This window comes from Pteropus vampyrus, unplaced genomic scaffold (genome assembly GCF_000151845.1).
Source record: "Pteropus vampyrus isolate Shadow unplaced genomic scaffold, Pvam_2.0 Scaffold184, whole genome shotgun sequence".
NCBI lineage: Eukaryota > Metazoa > Chordata > Mammalia > Chiroptera > Pteropodidae > Pteropus > Pteropus vampyrus.
This window is the reverse complement of record NW_011888965.1, coordinates 1,746,246-1,769,091: the sequence shown is the minus strand read 5'-3', so window position 1 is coordinate 1,769,091 and position 22,846 is coordinate 1,746,246. Positions and strand designations below refer to the sequence as shown.

At 33.8% G+C, this 22,846-nt stretch overlaps 1 protein-coding gene across 1 annotated transcript in view; it reads right to left on the bottom strand.

The window, feature by feature from the left end:
• DIAPH2 (diaphanous related formin 2) overlaps positions 1–22,846 on the bottom strand; it is a 791,459-nt gene that overhangs the window by 387,293 nt on the left and 381,320 nt on the right. Inside the window, exon 19 of the mRNA XM_011371113.2 lies at positions 18,737–18,976. Within this exon, the coding sequence (XP_011369415.1) occupies positions 18,737–18,976 (240 nt within the window). The remainder of the gene's footprint in view (positions 1–18,736; positions 18,977–22,846) is intronic.

Here is a 22,846-nt window from a genome sequence, read left to right as displayed (position 1 = left end):
TATATATATGTGAATAAAATAATTTAAATCTATTCAAAGTTTCCATTGCAAAGGTTCCTGTCATCTACTAAAAAAGCATACAAACTTCTTGGTTTTGCATATAAGGCCCTTCTTGAGCTCACCCTTGCCTATCTTTCTATCCTGTTCTCTGCTTCATACCCTTCTCTTCAGTCTCTTTACAATTACTTGAACATACCATGCAGTGTCATACCACTGTGCTTCCGTACACCTTATTCTCTCTCTAGACTCTCTTTCCTTCTCCCTCCTTTTTCTCTACGTGCCTGGTGAATATCTATTCATATTTCAAGACTATGCGACTACCATCTCCTTTCTAAAGATTTCTCTATCTCAGGAGTAATTAATACCTTCTTTTACTCTGTTCCTTCACTATAAACATTTCAACATAGTTGTTTCTTCCAGTCAATGTAAAATAAACTCTTTTAAGGGTAGAGATGACGTTTTACTATTTTTTTTTTAATCCAGGGTACCTAGGAGGATGCTAGAACATACTAGGTAGGCAATAAATGTTCCTTCTCTCTGTCAAGAGCTATAAAAGTCACTTTCTTATTATGTCTTTCTTAGCCACTCTATCTAAAATTACAGTCTGCTCTCCCAACACCTCTCACCTACTCCCTATTATTTCTCTCCATAGCAATTATCTCAAATAAACTGTGTACTCAATTTATTTACTTACCGTAAACCTCTCTATACTAGAAAGTCAGTTACACAAATAGAGGGCTTTTTCTGTCTGCTTTACTCACTTTTGTACAGCCAGTATCCAGAACAATGGCTGGCACACAATCAACACTTAATACATAATTTTTGAATGCAAAACATGGGTGGTTTCCTCCCCATTTGCTTATGTTCTTCCTGAACTTAGATGCCCTTCTTCCTTCATCAGATGGTAGTAACCAATTCTTCTTTTAAGGGGGAGGGAAACCAAGATCCGTTACCTATTTATCATGTGCCTATGGGCCAGGCACTTTGATAAGTGTTTTATGTGTGTCACTTTTTCTTTAACTCTCAAAACCATCCAGCGAGTTAGTTATTAATTATGCCCATTTTAGAGATAAGAGAGTAGGTTTAGAGTACTTAAGTGGCTTGATCTTGGTCACACAGGTAATCAAAGTTGGTGCTAGAACACAGCATGGTAACTTGGGTACACTGGATAATTAATACTGAAGTGAATTAAGTATCATGGTTGGTGAAGAAGGTGTGTGAGGAGGGGTGGATGTGGAGAATGGGTCATTCAGGGAGAGTGGTGTTGATGAGCCTTCCGCAACGTCCCTGAAAATAATAAATTCTGTTTTTGTTTTTCCATAGTGATTTATATATAATCCAGTTATAGTATTTGTTCCAGAATATATACTTGTGTTTACACAATCATTCTCACCTATCAGATAGTGAACTTCTTAAAAATGAGCACTTTATCAATTTTGTTCCATAAATTAGGCCTAAGGGGATGAAACAATGGAGAAACTAAAAATTATAAATCATGAGAAAGGAGAATGGATGGGCACTGACTACTTCATTACTTCTCAAATCATGGTTCTTGAACCAGCAGTATCAGCACCACTTGGGAATTTGGTAGAAATGCAAATTTGGGGGCTGCACACCAAAGCCACTGAATCAGAAACTCTAAGGGTGGGCTCTATTAACCTATGTTTTAACATACTAGAAAAAAAATTCTGATATCGTCTCTAGGTGATTCAGATGCATGCTAAATTTTGAGAAGCACAAGACTTCTTTGAAGGAAATTTCCAGGCAAGAAGATGCTTGGCAATTGTCCACAGCTTGTCTGAACTCTCTCATAATTACTTTTACATATAACAAGTTGAAGTGTCAACGTAATTTCAAAGCTTAGTGTCAATTTAAAACTAAAGAGGAATTGTCTGGCAATTTGTAGCATTTGAAGGACAGAATCACCATGAATGTTTCTTAATTTACATAAAAACGAGACTAATTTGTATCGTAATTTACCATCTACTTATCCAAGAGTAGAAGACCCAAGCAATATGCTCCATGCTGTGAAGAGTCTAGATAGATTGTTCATAAGTCTTCAAAACTTTCCCTCTCCTTCACCTAAAACTATATTGAAATTACTTACATGATGCTGTAGTATGTCTTGTCTACTGTGTATTAGCATAGTGATGGACTAGATAACTCAGCAAATCATTCATGCCTCCCAACTCTAACTCAAGCTGCAGACTCACTTCTGACTGGCAAATCTGAATTGTTGCTTAAATATTTACTCAAGATTTTTTAATGAGAATACCAAATTTTAGTTGCAGACAACAAGTTTCAATGCTTTCCATAAAAGTCTTGCAGTGCAAATGTATTTCAATGCCCCTTACGTCAGGGTCAGCGTGTACTGGCTTTAAGGAGACAGACATGTCAACTCAGATGACAAAAAGGGTTTATTCATATGAACCTAGAGAGATCAGAACACAGTGGGTGAATGTAAAGAAAAAGAGGGCAAAAAGAGAAGGCATCATCCTGACCTATATAACACAGGCACACTGTGTCTGATGATGCATTTCCTGTGTTGGCAACCCCATTTGGAGTTGAGGTTCCAAGAGTGAGAATGTGTTCATGCATTACCGGACATTATATAGGGACAAAGCCGTGGACCTTATGCCCCTACCTAAAGCAATGTTACACCCAACTTGCAGAGTGGCCCAGAGAATTATCAACATCAGTAAAGAAGCAAATATCCAGCCAGCTGCAGGAAAATGTTGTCTTCCAGAAAAGAACATGCAGGAGAAACATCAGGTTTTCTCGTACAAATTGCTGTAGAATCAACATTTACCAGAGACTAAACTGATTTTCATATAAAGAACGGGAGAAAGGTAGTAGTAAAACAGTGTAGATATTACTAAAGGCAAAGTTTCAGGACATATTTAAGCAGGTCTACCTTTAAAGTGTATGAAAACGTTAACATGAGATAAAAGTCCATATCCATAGATTGCATCTGAAAGAAGGCCTTTCAGAACCCTCTCCTCATTCCCCCTTAGTGGTTATACAGATGGCCATATGAAACTCAGCAAATTTATCAACAGATCCTGTTCTCAGGAAAAACCGTAATTGCCTAATCTGTGTCAAGGAAAGAGTTTTGACAGATAGCGACACTGCATGATATACATTTATACCGGATTGTCCTTGAAAAGAAAGGAGACAGTAAAATGCAGTGAAGGAATCTGGTTAAATCATTGGAATAAACCCATCTACACTACCAATATGATCAGATAATTCAACTTCATTTCTCTTAGTAAAATTTTTCCCTAATCATGGTTTCTTTTTTCCCTATTATATTCATATGTTCATGGAACAGTTAATATTTAAGCAATCATGAATGCTCCAGTGCATATATCAAAACAACTACTATTGCTTGCCAGTCTTGATACAACACATGAATTCTAATGTTAGTCTCCTTTATTTAAGCAAAATTAAGTTCTGTGCTCTCTGCCAAGGGTTGTTTACAAAGTATTGCTTTCTTCAATACCACCACATACTGCAATAACATTGAAAAAGATAATGTATTTTTAAGGATTGCAATTACCATAAAGACATTAGCTCTGTAGCTATGACTAGCCAGGTTTAATACTGCTTTCCCAGTTTTATTTCTAAATCTGTTACTAAAAAATGTTTTTCTGGGCGCTACATGACCAGGGCTGACATGAATTCAGCCAAATGTCATTTACAGTTGAAAGATGTCTTAATTCTTTATGTGGGTTTGATTGTCCCTTTTTTATACTCTTGATGTTGGTATTTTAATGTTTTTTCCAACAAAAAGGGAACAGATGATATTAAATGTGTAAAAGTCAAGCATTGAAGAGTTTTACACTTGTTAGCTTAATTTATGGTAGCAATCTGTAAAAGGAGAGCTTAAACTTGAAACCATGACAACATGAAATGGCATAAGGATTCATCTCAATTGTCACCTTTGTTCCCAGCAGGGCATCCGTGGGTGTTAGTTTTCCAGAGAAGACAAATTTTGCTTTCCTGCTCTTCCTGCTCCACCTCTCAGCATTTTCCCTTCTAGCTCCATTTATTCAAGGAGAATTCCCTGCATATGTGCATTAGCCTGAAATAGCTGGGACCAGTGGCAAATCAACAACCATTTGTACTTATTTTAGGAAAGGCCAGAAAGAATTAATGAATTATGTTTATGCTTTAAAAAGAAAAGCTGGTCTGGTACTTTCCAGCACTCTAGGGTAATCAACCTGTCTATACTAGGCTTACCAAATAGAAATTCCCCCTGAGAATAATTTTAACAAAAATCAAATGATTTTAAATTGGTATAGAAATAGTTTGTATTTTGCAAGCATGAATATATGTAAGGTGTTAAGTGGTTTCTTCTCAGAAATGGTTTAAGCATTTAACTAAAACTTTTTTTTTTATTGTCATGAGTATTTTACTTAACAAAACTGTTTTATATACATGAAGTTTGAGAATGGATGGAATAGTTTTGTTGTTGTTTTTTTTTCCCTGTATATAGCTTTAAAGATTATCATCACCACCAAAAGAGCAAAAGAGTATAAAGAACTGATCTTGCTATGTATATATACTGTAAATAAATGTCATTTGGTGATTCAACATTGGTGGTTTTAGAACAACCAATAAAGTTGTTCTTTATTTAAGAACAACTCTGAAGGTCTAAGGCAGGTAATATTGCTAAAGTATAACTAGAATTTGAGCAGCAGCTATTTAGGGGTGAGTTATATAATTACGCTGATGTTTATAGCTATACCCATTCATTCATTTGTACTACTATATACTATTCTACCATGTGAATATAAATAATTTTAGTTATAGTCTCCTGTTGAATATTTCCATGATCTGGTTTTCATTTTTTTTTTTGGGGGGGTCACTACTACTGATATTATTACAGATAAAACTACTGTGAACATTCCTTTATTACAGTAAAATATATGTAAAATAAAATTTACCATTTAAACCATTTTAAGTGTACAGTTAAGTGGCATTAAGTACATCCACATTGTACCACCATCAACACTGTATATCTCCAGAACTTTTCCATCATCTCATACTGAAACTGTACCCATTAAATAATAATTCTCAATTCCCCACTCCCCCCACGGCCCCTGGCACCCACTACTCTATTTTCTTTCTCTGTGAATTTGACTATTATAGGTAACTCATGTAAGTGAGATCATACAATATTTGTCCTCCTACGTCTGGATTATTTCACTTAGCATCATGACTTCAAGGTTCATAGATATTATAGAATGTACAAAAATTTCCTTCTACTTAAAGGCTGAATAATAATCCATTGCATGTACATAGCACATTTTGTTTATCCAGTTATCTGTCGATGGATACTCGGGTTGCTCTCACCTTCGGCTATTGTAAAAAATGCTGCTATAAATATGGTATGCAAATAATCTGCTCAAATCCCTGCTTTCATTTATTTTATGTACATATCCAGAAGTGGAATGCTGCATTATGTGGTAATCTTATGCTTAATTTTTTGAGTAACCACCTTACCATTTTCTAAAATGGCTGGACCATTTTACATTCACACTAGCAATGTACAAGGGTTCCAATTTTTTCATATCCTCACTAACACTTTTTGTTTTGTTTTTAAATAGTAGCCATCCTAATGGATATGAAGTAGCATTTCATTGTTGTTTTGATTTGCATTTCCCTAATTATTAGCGACATTAAGCATCTTTTCATGGCCATTTTATTTAGAGAAATGTCCATTAAAATCTTTTGCCCATTTTTGAATTAGGATGTCTGTTTTTGTTGTTGCCGAGGATGGGCTGCCTTTTTACTCTGCTGATAGTATCCTTTGATGCTGTGATCATTATACATATCTCCAGAATCCTTATGTAAGAATACATCTAGAAAATATATGAGGAAGTGGCATTTCTGGATATTGTATCTTTAACATATCTAAATAGTACCAAATTATCTTACAAAATAGAGGTACCAAGGTACAGTCTCACCAGCAGTTCTCTTTGACACATATTCCGACTCATATCTGATACTATCAGAATTTAAAATTTTTGCTAATTTCATGGTTATAAAATGGTATCTCATTGTGGTTTAATTTATTTTAATTGTCGGTGTGAATGTAAAATGGTAGAAACACTTTGGAGAACAGTATTTTTTAAAATTAAATCTATACTTTCCATATGACCCTGCTGTCCCACTCCTAGGTAGTTATCCAAGATAAATAAAATCTATGGCTTGTACATGAATAGTAACAGTAGCATTATTTGTAACAGCCAAAAAATAGGAACAAACCAAATGTCCATCAGTTGATGAATGGAAACAAATGTGATATATCCATACAATGGAATATTATTCAGCAATAAAAATGAACTACTGATATACTATGCTAGGTGAAACTCATACCAAACACAAAGTAACACAAAAGGCTACATTACTGGACAATTACATTCATATAAAATTCTAGATAAAAGGCAAAACTATAGTGACAGAGAGCAAATGAGTACTTGCCTAGAGCTGGGAGTGGGTCCTGATTGTAAAAGGTTATGAGGAAACTGTACAGGTTGATGGAACTGTTCCATATCTTAGTTGCAGTGAAGGCTACACAACTATATACAAATAAAATTTATCAAACTGTACACTCAAAAATGAGTGAATTTGTTTATATGTCAGTTATACTTTGGTAAAGTTATTTCTAAAAATTACAAGTTAATTTCAAATCTCTCTTGGTCATGAACACATTTTATTTCTGAAATAATTACAACATGAGAGTCCTAAGGGGATGCTTTCAGAAGTTGACGAGTACCCTGGTCTTTCTCATATACTTCATGAATGCTAAAATTTGGAAACACAAAGGGATTTGAATGGACCAGACTGTGACTGATGAAAAATCTTTGGCATTGTGCATCGGCATCTCTCCCCCAAATCTTCATTTCCCTCAGCATAGGTTTCCAAGTAAAATACTCTGTTTTAATGTAATTATCTAGCTATTTGCTTGAATTTTAAGATTAAGTTCCTTTCTCTAAATAGCCTTTGAATAGCTTATATTTACTCATAGTAAGTTGCTTAGATCTTAGAGTGATCCATTGTACACATCATTAGTGACTTCCTTCATTCTTATTCATCTGTAAAATTTCATGACATCCTCTTACTCAAAGAAATGTTATTTGATTTTTTTACCCGATTAGTGAACCAGAAAAGGTACAAACATAAAATGGTCACACAGTAGTACCATTATATTACTGTTTTTGAACAGGTACTGATTAATTTTGTTCAAAATTAAAAAAAATAACAACATTCAATTATGCTAGAAAGTAGGTAGAAATTTATGAGAAGCAGTATTAAAAATACCCTTATTATAGCATAAAAATGAGAGTATTCTGAGAATACAGATATAAAAAAAGAAATTAGAAAAAAAGAAAACAGAAATAATAAGGTTTTGTGTTTGTTCCCATGACAGAAATCAAAAAAAGCAAAATCTAAGTGATTGTTTTGAGTGAGAGAAGTAAGGTACATGTTGTAAAGGACACGGGGCTAATATTGTGCTTTTCCTTTCTAAAGAAGTGGGACTCCTTTACAGTATAGGCTATTAATGAACAGAATATGTTATTATCTTATAGTCAGTATTTACAGCAGCATAGAATATTATTTTGTGTGTGCTATTATATAAAAGTCATCTTCCCCCATCTCCCCATCCTACCTTGCTTCCCCTATTACCCTTTCTGTCTCTTGTTTTTGAATTACAATGTTCTGTATCTGGAAGCTAGCTCATAAGGCCCCCAAGGACTGGAGATGAATGTTTTACTTCTTTTTATACTGGCAAAGCAGCTAGCACAGAGTTCCACAGAAAGTCAGTGTTCAATAAATGTGGCTAACTTGCTAATTGATTACTAGCTAAAAAAGACTTATATGTACAACTGACCCTTGAACCACATGGGTTTGAACTGGGAGAATCCACTTATACTTGGATTTTTTTTCCAATAAATATAGTTGGCCCTTTGTATCTGTAAGTTCTGTATCTATGAATTCAACCAACTGCAAATCAAAAACCATATTTTTACTTTCTTAACTGTAGTTTCCTGACCACGGACCAAAGATACAGCTTTTGATCCATGGTTGGTTGAGTTCACGGATGCTAAGGACCAACATTAGATCCAAAAGTTATACACAGATTTTCGACTTTGCAAATGTCTGCACCCTCAACTCCCACATTGTTCAAGGGTCAATTGTATATAAATAGTTCTTAGATTCTCTAAAATTATCACAGAGATAATTATATGTTCGGTTTTATTTGAATATTAACTGCTGCTTTATAAACCCTCTTCCATGGTTATCAGTCCCCTTTTTTAAAGTTATGCCAGGTTTTCATTAATATGGCTTCCTTTGACAGGAAAATCAGTTTGTAAGGTGATCGGTCACATTCGCTCACAGTAGCCATATTTTTTGAACGATAGTCTCATACAGGGTAAAAATCCTCTTCAAACAGAGCTTTCATAGAATAAAAAGGCATTTGTTTTCAAACTTACTAATTATATTCACTAAATGCTGTTCATGTTGTCAACTTTCCCCCACTGTGAGAATTACAAAATCAGTCATAAGATTAAACTCAGAAAATGACTACAGCAATTCGCAGAATACTAAGCCAGCTGGGTTCATTTAAATCCTCTATGGAAATACTCTTTGTGGTGAACCAAGTAAGACCTGCAGCTAGTCCCATAAATCATCATTTTTTGTCTGTTCCACAGCTGAAATTGTTTATTGCCACCCCTGATATATGGGGAACTCAACAAGAACCAAAAAAAAAAAAAAAAGGATTTTTTTGTAAACTAGAGAATTATTCTTCTCTACCAGCCATACTATCCAATGGAACAGCTAAATCTATGTATTACTGTTTAGTCACAATGACTTGGACAAGAACAGTTATGGCACAGCATTCAGTTGATTATTTCTTATATCAGTATGAGTATAAAATTTTTAAAACTAAAAAAAAAAAAAATAGAAGTATTCATCGTTTCGTTTTCTTGAAATGCATCTTTATTTCATGAGTCATAAACTAAGCCACATGAGTCTCCTACTGAAAAAAAATTACACCCTTCACTATAGTTTCATATACAATACGTATTTTGGGGATTTTAATAATTATTATAGACAGAAAACTACAATTTGACAACTCTTACTCTGACTTTTTAAATGCTCTTTACAAGTTTGTCAATTTACGTATTAGAAGAAATATTTAATTCAATTGTTTCTCTCTGGTCATCAATTCTGAAAATCATCCCTGCTTATTTCTTTCTTTCACGCCCTTTATTCTCATTCTCATTCTCTGTCTCTGTCTCTCTCTCCCTCCCTCTCTCCCTTTCTCTGCACACACATGCACACACACACGCGAGCATAAACACACTTTTTATCTTGGTCTGGCTGTCAATTCATTTTCCTTGCTCCTTCCCCTAATGTAAAACTTTCAATAATTGGAATGTCTTCCATATTGAAAAGGTCATGTGTTTACATAGGGAAGTACAATAACTAGGAACAGCTAGTACAGAGGCAAGTGTGTCCTATATTACCCCTCACAGCAAGTTATCAGGATATATGAAAAGCACATTTAACTATAACATAGTTAATACTGGGGATAGCAGCCAAGGCTTCACAATATTAATAATCACAGTTAAAGGCATGGAATGTGTGTATATGCGTGTCTATATAGAGGACAGAAATTTTTCACATATATAAGTAAAACAGAAAAAAAAAATGTTGAGAGAAAAAAAATGTCTCCAAAGCAGTCAGTATTGACAAAGAATACTAATCGAGTCTGCATCAGACAAATTATATTTACAAACTACTGTTCTCTAGAGAATTTAATAAACTGCAAAATGGGGGCATATAATGAAGTTTTCATACAACCCATAGTGTTGTAAATGTGATAATATCTAAACAGATGTAATCAAATTCTGAGAAAATAAACAAGTGTTATATTTAAAGTATTAATTGACTAATTTGCACCAATGAATATAAATTAATGAATATTTTAACTTAGAGAAAAATCTTTAAATAAGCTCATGGGACTTCTGTATTTTCAGGGGCAAGTAAGAGAGTAAAGGTGTGAGTTTGTTGCTTTTAATCAGAGTTCAAGTTTTTTAAAAAATATATTTTAAAGAAAATATGATAGACATATTCTTTCATAACTATACCAGTTTGAAGAAGTACATTTACAAAACTGGTTAATTTCTGTGCCCAACACGATCATATAGTTTTATCCCTGCTGGCACAGCAGTTAGCTTTTTCTACCATCTCAATTTCATAATGTAGGTTACAGAGACTAAGAAAGATATGACACATCTCCACATGAACAAAGCTAGAAAATGGTGATCATTTGGAAAACTTGAGAGAGCTATCTTAGAAGAAAGCACTTCTAAAATCAGAAACATACACTACCTTTATTAAGTCTTTCTACTTAAGCATATACAGAACACTATAGTGACAGATAAAGAGATAGATATAGAGACAGATAAAGATACTGAGTATCCTCCATCTTAGAAGTAGAAAAAGAGCTGATTTTCTAACTGAAGGACAAAGCACACGGTAGTGTGTTAATGGGATTACAAAATCAGGGAGCATGACCATATGTTCCCAACTTTTAGAAGGCTGCATTTTAAAAGAAGATTAAGAAAATCAGAAGAAGGGTATGTTTTGTTCAGATTTTAAATGACATGAAGGGGACTGAAGGTGAGGACTCTGGATTGGATTTCAATGCTGGTATCCAAGCATTGTGATTACTGGAGAAATTAGATGACTGAAGGAGTCTTTTAATATTACCATTTGCCTATATGCACAAATCCGCATGCACTGAATGATATGTGCCTTAAGATATATAACAAGTAACATATGGGAATTAAAAGATCTCACAGAGAATTGTTTCTTTAAAAAAAGAAGTTTAGTGTTCTATAAAATCAAACACTCCTGGACTTATTGACTTAAGTAATATTAATGCTTGCTGTTTGAAAATTACAAATTTTGGTATATTGATTTATATGTTGAACTGCAAGGGAAAAAAACCCATGACCCAATTATAGAAACTGAATCTAAAATGTCACCTCTGGCATAGTATCACAACACTGCAACATTCATCTTTAAGCTCAAGAAACTATTCAGTGGTGGTTCTTAATGACGAGAGCCCATTAAACATAATACAGTAAGAAACAATGGACTTAAATACAGGTCAACCATCAAATAAGCTGAACAATAGAAATAATTTAAAATTAAGAATGCTATCCTGTCCTTATGTCATTCTAGAGTGATTAGTTATTACAGAGGTCAAAAATGATGAATGTTTTTGCTTCAGTGTAATATAATGAGGCACATACAAACTCAACTTGAAATGTTTGTGTCTACTAGTCATGAATTATGAACAAATGGTATATAGTGCGTCACTATATTACATGATACCATTTTAAAATGCAAAGTAACATGAATGAGTGTCTCTGCATTTTGTTGTAGAATTGGATCTTATATCACTGATTATAACCAGTGACTCAGAGATTATCAACTGGAAACTCTGCTGCAAATAGCCTCACACAATGGAAAGTTAAAAAAAAGAAAAAAACACAGAGAGAATGAAGAAAGTTTGGAAAGAGGACCTAACATTCCATCCATTAACATTCCATGTAAGGAGTCTCATCTCTCCTTACAGAGGATTTTTCCAAGACAAATTATATCCCTCAAAACAATTTTCTTTTCAGTCAATTATCAACCACATCTCTCCCAAATTAAAATAATGCTAAACACTGTCAGGAAAAAAGCATAGTTCAGTGAAGCAAAAGAGATCATCAAATTCTAAAAATAGCTTGAGCCACTGAAACAATTTGAGCCACAGGAAAAGTTGGATTCTAACTCTGCCTCTGATACTGAGTGATCCCAGGTAAACCATCTCTCTGGAGAGTAGATCCTCATTCATATAATCTGAGAACAGCAGCCAACCTTACCTACACAAAACTTAAATGCTCTGAGAGACTATACATACAAAGCCAAGTGATAGCTCTGTAACTATTCATATTATTAGTTTTTGGGTTTTTGTTTTGCTTTTTTTTTTTTTTTTTTACAAATATATAGGCTCTACTACCTGGATATATAAAATTTATTTAGAGGAAGAGAAACTTTCTATTAATACGCCTACAATTACTTCCAAATCAATTAGAATTTTTTTTTTAAAAAGAGAGATTCCACATTTTACAAGCTACCAGAGTCAAGAAAATCCATATGTGATTTTCCTCATTTTCAGAACACTGTTAAGTGGCAGAGTTGGTTCTATAACGCTTCCTCGAAATGAGGTATGTATAAACATTCCGTTATACTGCAACAAGAGGCAGTTTGCTTCAAGGTTTTAGACACAGAAAACCTACATTTAAGCCCAAATTTGAACATTTAGTAGCTTTTTAGTCTTGGAAAATCCACAAAAACTCATTGGGCTTTAGTTTTCTAATTTTCAGAATAGGGTTAATAATAATTAACCTCTCTGAATTGCAAGGAAAGCACTTTATAAACTATAAAAACACATCAACTAAATGTGTAGACTATTGACCAGGATTTATTGATTTTTCCTATGGTGCCTTTCAGTATATTCCATAATGGTTATTTTCTAAAAGAGCTTTGGTTTTAAATAGTCCCATATTTATTTATTAACTCATATTTGAGGATCAACTGCTGGTTTATATTTATAGCAAATAAAACAATTTTATGTTTTTACAAATAAACCATAGCAAAGTGTTACAACTGCATATTCGATAGTTTTGCTGGTAAAAATACACCCTTTACATCTGTGAGGAACTAAATTTTCTCAGTTAAAAAACATTAACACTTATGCTAAACACTCACAACAAATCCTTTATTTACTCAAACTGTGGGGCTTTCATTCAATAGGAATTTATTGAGGACTTCATATACAATAGACACTGAGGATATAATGTAGAATAAAATAAACATTCAAACTCCACAAGTTGAGTCTTGAAAAAAGAGAATTAAATTGTTATAGTAACATGTGGACAGTTATAGAACTGTCCTCACAACGTGCAAGGTATTTGTTACATGTTTTAAACAAAGAGGAAATGATGGAGTGTAATTTAGTGGCCAGGGCCCTACCTCTAAGTTCATAACTAAAGTGACCAACTGTCCTGTTTGCCTGGGAGTGTCTCAATTTTAGCACTGAAAGTCCCACAACTCGGTAAAGGCCTCAGTCCTGGACAAACCAGGAGAGTTAGTCACTATATCCAGCTTTATAAACCTGACTGAATGGTGTACCCCCACCAAATCCAGGCATTGAAGCCCTAACTTCCAATGTGACTGTATTTAGAGGTAAGGCCTTTAGGAAAGTAATTACAGTTAAATGAGGTCAAAGAGGTAGGGCCTAATCTGACAGTATTAGTGTCCTTATAAGAAGAAGAAGGGACACCACATCCAGATATCCAGATCTCTCTGTCTTAAACTCTCTTTCTTCCTCCTCTTCCTTCCCCCTACCCCCCATTCTCCAGCTCTCTCTCTCTGAATAGAAAAAAGGCTATGTGAACACCCAAGAAGAAGATGGCTGTCTGCAAGCCATAAAGAGAGCCCTCATCAAAAACCATCTAGGCTAGCACCTTGATCTTGGACTGTTAAGTCTCTAAAATTAAAATTGTGAGAAAATAAATTTCTGTTGTTTAGGCCACCAGCCTATGTTATTGTTATGGCAACCTAAGCTGACCAATACACTAACGAAAGTATTTCACATCTCTGAGCTTCACGTTTGTCATCTGCAGGCTGAAGAGGCTAGTCTCGATATATTCTGATGCTAAGATTCTAAGTTTATATGGGTACAATCCACATCATTTCAGCTAAAAATGCTTAGATACTGAAATTTTTAGAGTACTTAGATAATGACTTTTTTCTTAGGTCTTCTGTAGATTTTCTCTTGGATTACATATTTCCAATTTTTGCTTCCATAGACAGCAATCATTTTCCTTACAAATAATATAGTTTGGTAAATTACCTTCTATTTCACAATGAAACTGAACCTATTTCACATTCCTTCTTATGATTTCTATGGGAGAGATGGATGCTTTCCTTTGTATACTTTGAGTGATGTCTGTACGATTCTGTCACTAATACTATGTGAGGGCTTCTAGGAAATGAGGCCTTTGTATGTTACACATACTTTATATAAATGATGAATCTTAGAAAAAGTAGCACAATTACATTATTACATCAATCCTAACGATAAAGTAAGATATCTAAAGTAAGATTTTCCTCACAGTAAATCTAAATGTTTTCTTCAGGTTCTTTGTATGACACATTTCACATCTGTACAAAAGCACATCATCCTTCTGTATCATAATTTGTTATGTCTCTCTGTTCAACTACAATGACTAGAAAGTCATAATATTGGTGAAAGAGATATTAACTCAAAGCAGAAAAAGCTTTTTGGCCTTCATAAGTTATGAAATAGGCTCTGAATGATTTTCAAAAAACAAAGACATAATTTTGGAGGTAAGATATCCATACAAATAACTCAAAATCTTTTCATAACCTGCCTACCACTGTTATCATTTGTTATCATATACTCCATATTCCAGAAAGTATGGTTTTCTAATTCATCCTCAAACACATGGTTGTTCATAATTGTGTACCATCGTTAAAAAGAACTACTACCATCTGTTTAATATTATGATTTTTCAAAGTAGTCTGACAAAGATCATTTTATGTGACTCTGAAAACAACCCTATGAAAATAAACAAGGGCCACTGTATTTCTTCATTTACAAATGAGGAAACTGAAGCTCAGAGAAAGTGACTTAGCCATGAAAATTTTGCTAGTAATTAGCAAAATGGAAGCTAAAATGTAGTTTTTGAGCCCAGTGTTCGCTCATCTTGTAAGGTTATGGCTTCTTTCCTTCATATAAGTGAATTCTACCTATCCTTCAAGATCCTTCTCTTCCAATTTACCAGTACCATCCTTCCCTATGCCCATCACCAAAAATTCTCACCCTTCTCTGAAGTCCTGCTAATCTCAATGTAATGTTAAGGGTGTGGTTTGGGGCAAAGAAATGCTAATGGCCAACTTCTGCTTCTGTAATCTGCTTGCTTGTTTGATGTTAACTAGGGTGTGGTTAATCTGTTTGCATGTTTGATATTAAACCAGGGTGTGGTTCTAGGCTTTATGAGCTGCCTTCTTTTGGGAGCTCAGGGCTGATCTCCTCTAACCCTGCATGGTAGAGAGTAAATTGCCGGCCAGCTAATGAAGGCTCATAATTCATCTCAATTGGCACCGTGGGTCTTAGAATTGATAGCGCCATAACAGTAATTTCAATGGCCATTAATTTTCTGTAATCTTCGACAGTGTATCCTCTGACATTATATAATTCTCTGTATGTATACTGCCTGGCTATGCAACTGCACCACAAGCATCTTGAGATTCCTGTTTGTCTTCTGTATTATTTGTATCCCCCTGGTCTATCAACCATCTCTTTTGTACTGCCTTTGTTTGAGCTTTCCTGAAATCCCTTCACTTGACACCTACCCTTGGGTATCCCCATCTCTGGTAACATCACCCTTTAGGGTATGGCCAATCTTCCACCACAGGTAATCTTGGTAGGCTGTCCCTGACTTGGAGGTTATCTGTCCTCCCTTGGACAAGGGATGTTCTTGTAATCCACACTAAGCCAGTCTCTCTTTCTAATTAGAATTTGAATGAAACACAGGGAAAGAAAGAGAAAAATGGTTGGAGCTAACACACCCAAAAGGCAACTTCCTAAGAAGACTTTCTATTAGTTCCCACTCCCTGCATTCTCAAACTTGCCATAGTCGCTGTTCTTTTAAAGACCAAATTCTTCAGCCTTTCCTCAGTTTCTGGATAAGCTACATTATACCCTCTCAATAAATTCCATTTTTTATTTCAATCAGACATTTTCTGTTGCTGACAAAGATCCTTATCTGATATATCCTCAAAGCTTATTATCTAGGAAGTGCTGAGTATTTTTAAATGTTTTGTCTTTATGCAGATTATATATGTTATTATATACTGAAAACATAAACAATGACCCTGAGGTGCAACATTGCTATTGGTTAGAATTTTAATAACCAACAGGCAAGTGGGGCCAAGCTAACAGGGGGGACTCATCTGCACAGAAACAATTTTTATTACAGTTCAGCACTCTGGTTTGGTGACTCACAAAGTGATAATTCACTGCTGCAAATTAGCAAAGCATTGTGTAGTGAGGGTAGTACTTATAGTAAGGATATCTTTAGTGATATGTGACATTTCGGTTAACCCATCTGTTTTCCTTTTCTTCCCAAATATTATAGGAGCCAATTGTGACCATCCGAATTTTTAATGCTACTTTATTACAAGACACATCAGGTAAGTTTAACTGTTTATATCGTGGCTCCTTTTTAACTAGGTGAATATTATAACATAGTCTATAGCTTCTTGTGAAAAATGGTGGACTGCAGTTTTAAATTCACTGAGAAAGAAAATTATCATTAGAATAATTTAGGTGGGTAAATGGCATCATTTTAAAAACATAATCAGTATTCTACAAAGAAAGTTCCTCCTGCTATTTTTAAGAAAAAAATAGCACTAAGAAAAATCAATCAAGTAATCTTTTATAAAATAACTAGAATTTAATAGCAATTCTAGCTAATCATATATCAGTAGTTAGTTAATTCAGATTTGAACAGATTACAAACTTAAGCGAACTATTTCTATGTACTTCAGTAAGTTTCTGTCATTTTAGACATTTACATCTATTCAGAATCCTTTGTATTACAGGAACATCCTTTTAATCCTAGATATTATGTGAATATCATGCATGCATATGGTATTTCTCTCTCTTTTAATAAGTATTTGCCTGAAGATAAAAATCTTACTGAAAAATTGGGAGGGGGAGATTTTAAAACATTCACTCCTTTCTCTTTTAGAACACCTATTACTACTTGATAGTATTTCTCACAAGATTATTTTTTTTTTAAATTTTATTTGAAGTTGGCAAAAATCTTTATGCCAAATCCTTTGAGCATACCTCTAGTGATAGATGTCAGATCAGCGTTGTGTGGAAGAACTTTCATTTGACAGGTAGATGACAGGAAGAAGCCTCTCTCCAAAATATGAGATGTAACTATAAAATCCTTCTGTGAGATTAATATAATCTTTTGTTCCTGTGTATAAATGACTTATTCATTCTTGCTTCAAAAAAATTAGTTCATGAAATTAATTTGAATGCTGTGAAATTAAGACACTTAAAAAGGTATGTATTTATTCAAATTAGGATATTTTGTTTTAAATGTCATTTTATTTGAATTAAATGTGAAATATGTATATGATAGAAATTCTTAATATTTTCTTTTAATTTGATAATTTAATATTTTCTTTTAATGATACTTTTATAATCAACCAAGAATACTTCAAGATTCACTCACTGTGCATACAGCATATACTCTAAATGAGTAGCATCTTGGTAAGAAACGACTTTATTAGTGTTCAGTATGTGGTATGCAATATGATACAAAAGTGTTAAATATTTAGTTTTATCCTACAAATCTGGCTATGATTTAGTCCAGTTTATTACAAACATTGTCTCATTCTTTCTGGCTTTATCAAATAATTTCACATGCCCCCTGATATCACAAGAAGAGGGAAGAAAAATGTTTTTTTTTTGACAGAATTTAGCAATGTGGATATCTTTTTCTCTTTCCTTATATCCCACAGAAATAAATCAGGAGTAAGCAAATACAATTCCATTATATATCCTATTATCTACAAATATTATTCGTTATGTCTATCTGAGCTAGAACTACCAGGAGCAAATCATTTTTGATACATATTAAAATGCTTGTCCATGTATATGTAATACACATCTATTTAATGCATGAATAGAAAAGAAATTTATATCCATTCTATCCATTGCTAGATTTGAGATTCTCATTATAATGTACTTCAAGAACTAAGCAAAGTTCTGCAATGTTTTCAGATGTGAGAGAAAAAAAAAATGTGAAGGAATGGTGAGATGTCAAAGATATACCGCTTGTTTTCAGATTTATTTTCGTCTCTAGCTTTCTTACAGGCCTTCATCTCAGTCTGTTCAGTTTTCTCTCTGTAACAGACAGATCTTTCCCTTGAATAAGGTAGCTTGCTCTAGTCTAGAAATGGACATATGCAAGCACTTGTGTGCTTCTCTTTTTCTGTTTACTTTCCACAAAAGTTAAAATCTCAAAAATGATATTATAAAAGTACAAATTAAACAATAAAATGTCACTTGATATTTTAATATTTGGAAATGCACTAGATACCTAATATAAGTTTAGTAACACACTATTTAACAATAAAGAATGTTATTCTCTTAGGGTAGAATAAGGAAAGCACATTCAAAAATAAATTTCTGGCTATTCATCGAATTTCACTCCTCAAATACTTTTTGGAGAGACATAAGTAAAAGGACTGAAATACAAAATTGTATCTGCCTTATGAAAGCAAATTTTCTTGATCTACAAACTCCAGTAATATTCAACGAGCTGAGTTTAGTACTATACTGCAAAAGAATCTACACAGTAATTGAGCTTTTACTGAAGTAAGATCTTGAAAACTCATCTATCTGTTTTAATTGATATAATTCACATATGATAAAATTCATCCTTTTTAAAACATACTTTTTTTGACTTATGTACTATTGCTATTTAGAGTGACCTCTCTCATAGACAAAATTATTGTTGTAAATAAGCATTATAAAATGTTATCTTACCTTACAAAGGAAGTTGATCTTAAAACCCAGAGACTGGGCATTTCTTGAGCCTGAGTTCATGTAGTTTCCAACCAGAAGAACTAACTCTAAAAGTCTGTTAAAGCTTTCACTTTTCTTCAGTTCTTCACAGGCAAGAGTTACTGCTATGATGCTTGGTTTGATGTTGTTTATGTGTTCTTCAAACGTGAGTTTAAAAAGAATGCTATTGAGACGAGGCTTCAACATTTTCACTGAGCTCATCTGTAAGATAAGGAATGTTTTATAAGAACAAATATTTAAAGCCAGTTATTTCTCTCTCTAGTGGAGATCATTTTATAGACAATACTGTAAAATTTCTGCATAAAATGAGTCCTGTCTGGGATTTTAAAAATATTTTTATTGGGTTTAGACATTCCAAAAGAATATTTTTATCAAAGTTTAAAAAAGCTGTTCCGTTTTAAATAACTTAAATCATCCTTATAGCATTAAGATAATATTACTGAAGCTAAATAGTTGCTGTATGTTAACTGCATAATCATTAGTCATCAACAGCATTTAAACTGCCAAAAATCTGCCCCTGAGGCAAACTATGAAAATTTACAAATATGAAATTGAGTTGAGTGAATGTCTAGGTTACAGATAAAAGATGTACATGATGACAGAAAATCATATTTCCTAAAAAATTACCTATTACTATGCTGTTTGAAGTCAGAGAACTAGCTCTGACTGAGCATTTAATTATTTTTAAACCTATGATTTCTATTCATAATTATGTAAAATATTTATATATGCTCTAAAGAATTTCACCTACTTAACAGAATGTTGATGTTCAATAATTAGGTTATGGTAAAATCACATGAACTTAACTTTTAAGTACATTATTCAAGATTTCTATATTGGTTTTCTTCAAAACAGTTCAACTTAGTTTTTCATTACTTGTTTCACAGTATTGGTACACATTCTCTATTCCCTATGGTATAGCTCCTATGATAATAACTTATTTTAGTCTTTAATTTCCTATAACTCCAAAGCATTTAACTAGTTTTCACTCACCAAATGAATTCTGGGAGAGAGGTAGTGGGGAGAGTAGACGCACATGGACATATATAAACACACACAATGAAATGAAATTATTAACAATCCTAATTATATTTATTTTCTGCTTCTTGAATACAAATGTCAGGCACAGATTAGGCATTGAGATATCTTTAGAGAACATGAAAAAAATTAGAGAACATAAACAAAACCCTTAAGCTACAAAAGCAGCAAATGAGCTATTGAATGGAGCATATTTGTTCTAATACGAAAGGAAGACATAGTCCATCATTTTTTTAAAATGAACTTCCTCATTAACCATGGGTGTCTGCTTCTCCAAAGATTTACCTTCGCCTTCTGCTAAACTCCCTTTATGCTTTTGTGATTTTATAGACGTATCAAAGTATGCTGGGAATATCTACCTGTTACTATATTTATGTAAGTCTTATCACTAGCTTTTTGATATGGCCAGGGTAATACTATGCAAACCATCCTACTTTTTCTTCAGTGCTCACATGGTAAGTATAAGACACACCATCTTCTCACAAAAGTTCTCAATATAGCCTAAAGCTGAAAACTATAGCTAGTGATAAAATCAGCACATGATTCTAGATGGGTAAACAGAAAACAAGTGCTGGAAATGTTCACTGAAGGAAGAGAAAACTTTAAACTCGTATGACTACAATGTTTAATGAAGGCTTCACAGTAGAGGCATATAAAGGGAGGAAAGAGAGAGAGAGATGGAGGGGGAAGAAAGGAGAAAGGGATGAAGGGAGAGATTGAGACTGAGATAACAAAGTGAGACCAAAAGGAAGGTGTAGAGAGAAATAAGGGTGTAAGAAAAGGTTTATAGGTTAGGAGTATATGAGGTGTATACCTAGGGGCAGAATTGGGGCCAAAGTATTTGAAGAATGGATATAAAGGCCACACAATTGGAAGTGAATCACATCAAAGTCTATGTTTCCATGAACCTGCAAGTCTCCTTCTGTATATTTGTGTGTGAATCTAAGTTTCTACTTGTCTTTTTCTGCCTTTTTTTATTCCTCTACCACTGACTCCAAATTTCTCCCCATTTTATTTCTCCTTTCCTGTCACTGGTAACTGGCCACCATTAGCACAGAATCATGTCCTCTATCATTTTATATATTTAGAGAATAGTTTTTTTTAGCCTCTCTGTTGGTTAAAAAAGCCAGAACTATCTTGACCAGGTGCTAGTCACCACTTATCTGCCCTTCTAGCCATGCTTTATAGGGCATGTAGGGACCTAGCTCACCAGGGGGGCCTTTATGCCTGATCAACAAGGAATTTAAACCTAAGGCTTACATGCTTTTTAGTCTTGCTTAAGTTCTAATACTTGTCTTTATTCATATTTTTATCATTTTGGAGCTTTGTATTTCAATCCTTGGCCTACAAACTCAGAGGGCATGATTTTTGTTTTAATACCAGCTCCAACTAAAATAATGTGACTGAAAATGCACTTTAATAATAATAGTAACAAGTGATTAACATTTATTGAGCACTTTGTGCCACACATTTTGTACATATATATTATATCTATACCTATCTATCTATCTATCTATCTATCTATCTATCTATCTATCTATAGATATCTATCTATAGATAGATAGATAGATTATGGGTTATGGTTAATAACCATATAGATATCTATATATCTATAGATAGATAGATAGATAGATAGATAGATAGATAGATAGATAGATATACAGATAGACAGGCTTGATTGTCAAAACAACCCTAGGAAAAAGTTATTAGCATTAATCTCATTCTATAGTAGAGGAAAGTGAGGCACAGAAATACTAAGTAATACACAAATTATATGTTGAAGACCTAGAGATTTGAACTCAGACATATGGACTACAGACCCCAGACTTTCAGCCACTATACTAAACTGCCTCTTGAGTCACCTTGGGAGAAGTATGTAGGATTAGTTCAAGCAGAGATTAGTGGCAGGGAAACCATTAGTAAGTTTTCAAAATAAACTACAATGCTGACACTAGGAAGGGAAAGGAAGCAAAGGATACAAGAAGCAGAATCAAGGAAGAATCAGTGGAACTTAGCAATTGACCAGTTATGGGAGGGAAAAGTCAGAGATAGCTCTAAGATTTTAAGTCTACTGTGAGGTAGAACATTGTTGGCAATAATGAAGGCAGAAAGAGGTGCTTGTTTGTGTGGTTTACTGTCTGGTTGGTTGTTTTGTTTCAGGAGTATGAGAGTAGATGAATCTGCTTCCCCAGATTTGCTGCTGCCTATACTACAGTAAGCTAATCAGGGACTAAGGCAGTGGGGGAAGGTAGGGTACAGTTTAGTAGCAAATTCAATCAAATGACTTAATCTGGAGACGCTTACATAATCTGGCTGTGAAACTAATCTACCTAATTCCTCTGGTCTTCAGGTGCCTCATCTGTAAAGTAGGGAAAATTCTTGATGGTTAGACAGGAGCCAAATAAATGATCCATAAATATTTCCTTCTTTTCCTTTGTCTACCTCTAGAGTTGTAGAAAGGTAGGGTAAAGGGTACTAGATCTACAAAAATAAAAAATAAAAAAAATAAAATACTTGGCGATTATAAAAAAAAAAAAATTAAGTGAACTTGGTTCAACATCCTCAGATTCTAAATAGTGTATTTTACTACTAACAAAGACACCATTAACTTCCTGTTATTAAGGCTCCAAATCTTGGTTTCATATTCAAATCATGGTAAATACAATGTAATTTAATACTATTCCTCGTCTACATTTTAACCTGAAGAATTTCTTAGAATTGCCTCTTACTTTCATGTTCACCATTCAAGCTTAAATTTTATGTAATTCAAGATTGAATTACTAAAATTTACTATTTAAATGTGATCCCTCCAGCTTTCTCCTCTAAATTCTTGCATAAATGGTAAAATAATAGTTCTGTGCTAGGGAAAAAATATTGCTTTCTTGACATTTTGAGTTTTACGAATTATTATAATATCCAGTAGCATTGGGAAATTCAGTTCTCGAGTTTAAGAGGAGATAAATATTGCAGTTGGTAGATTTAAAAGTTATTTGAATAGACGTTGTGGAGGCAAGGTCATTGATGAGGAGAATA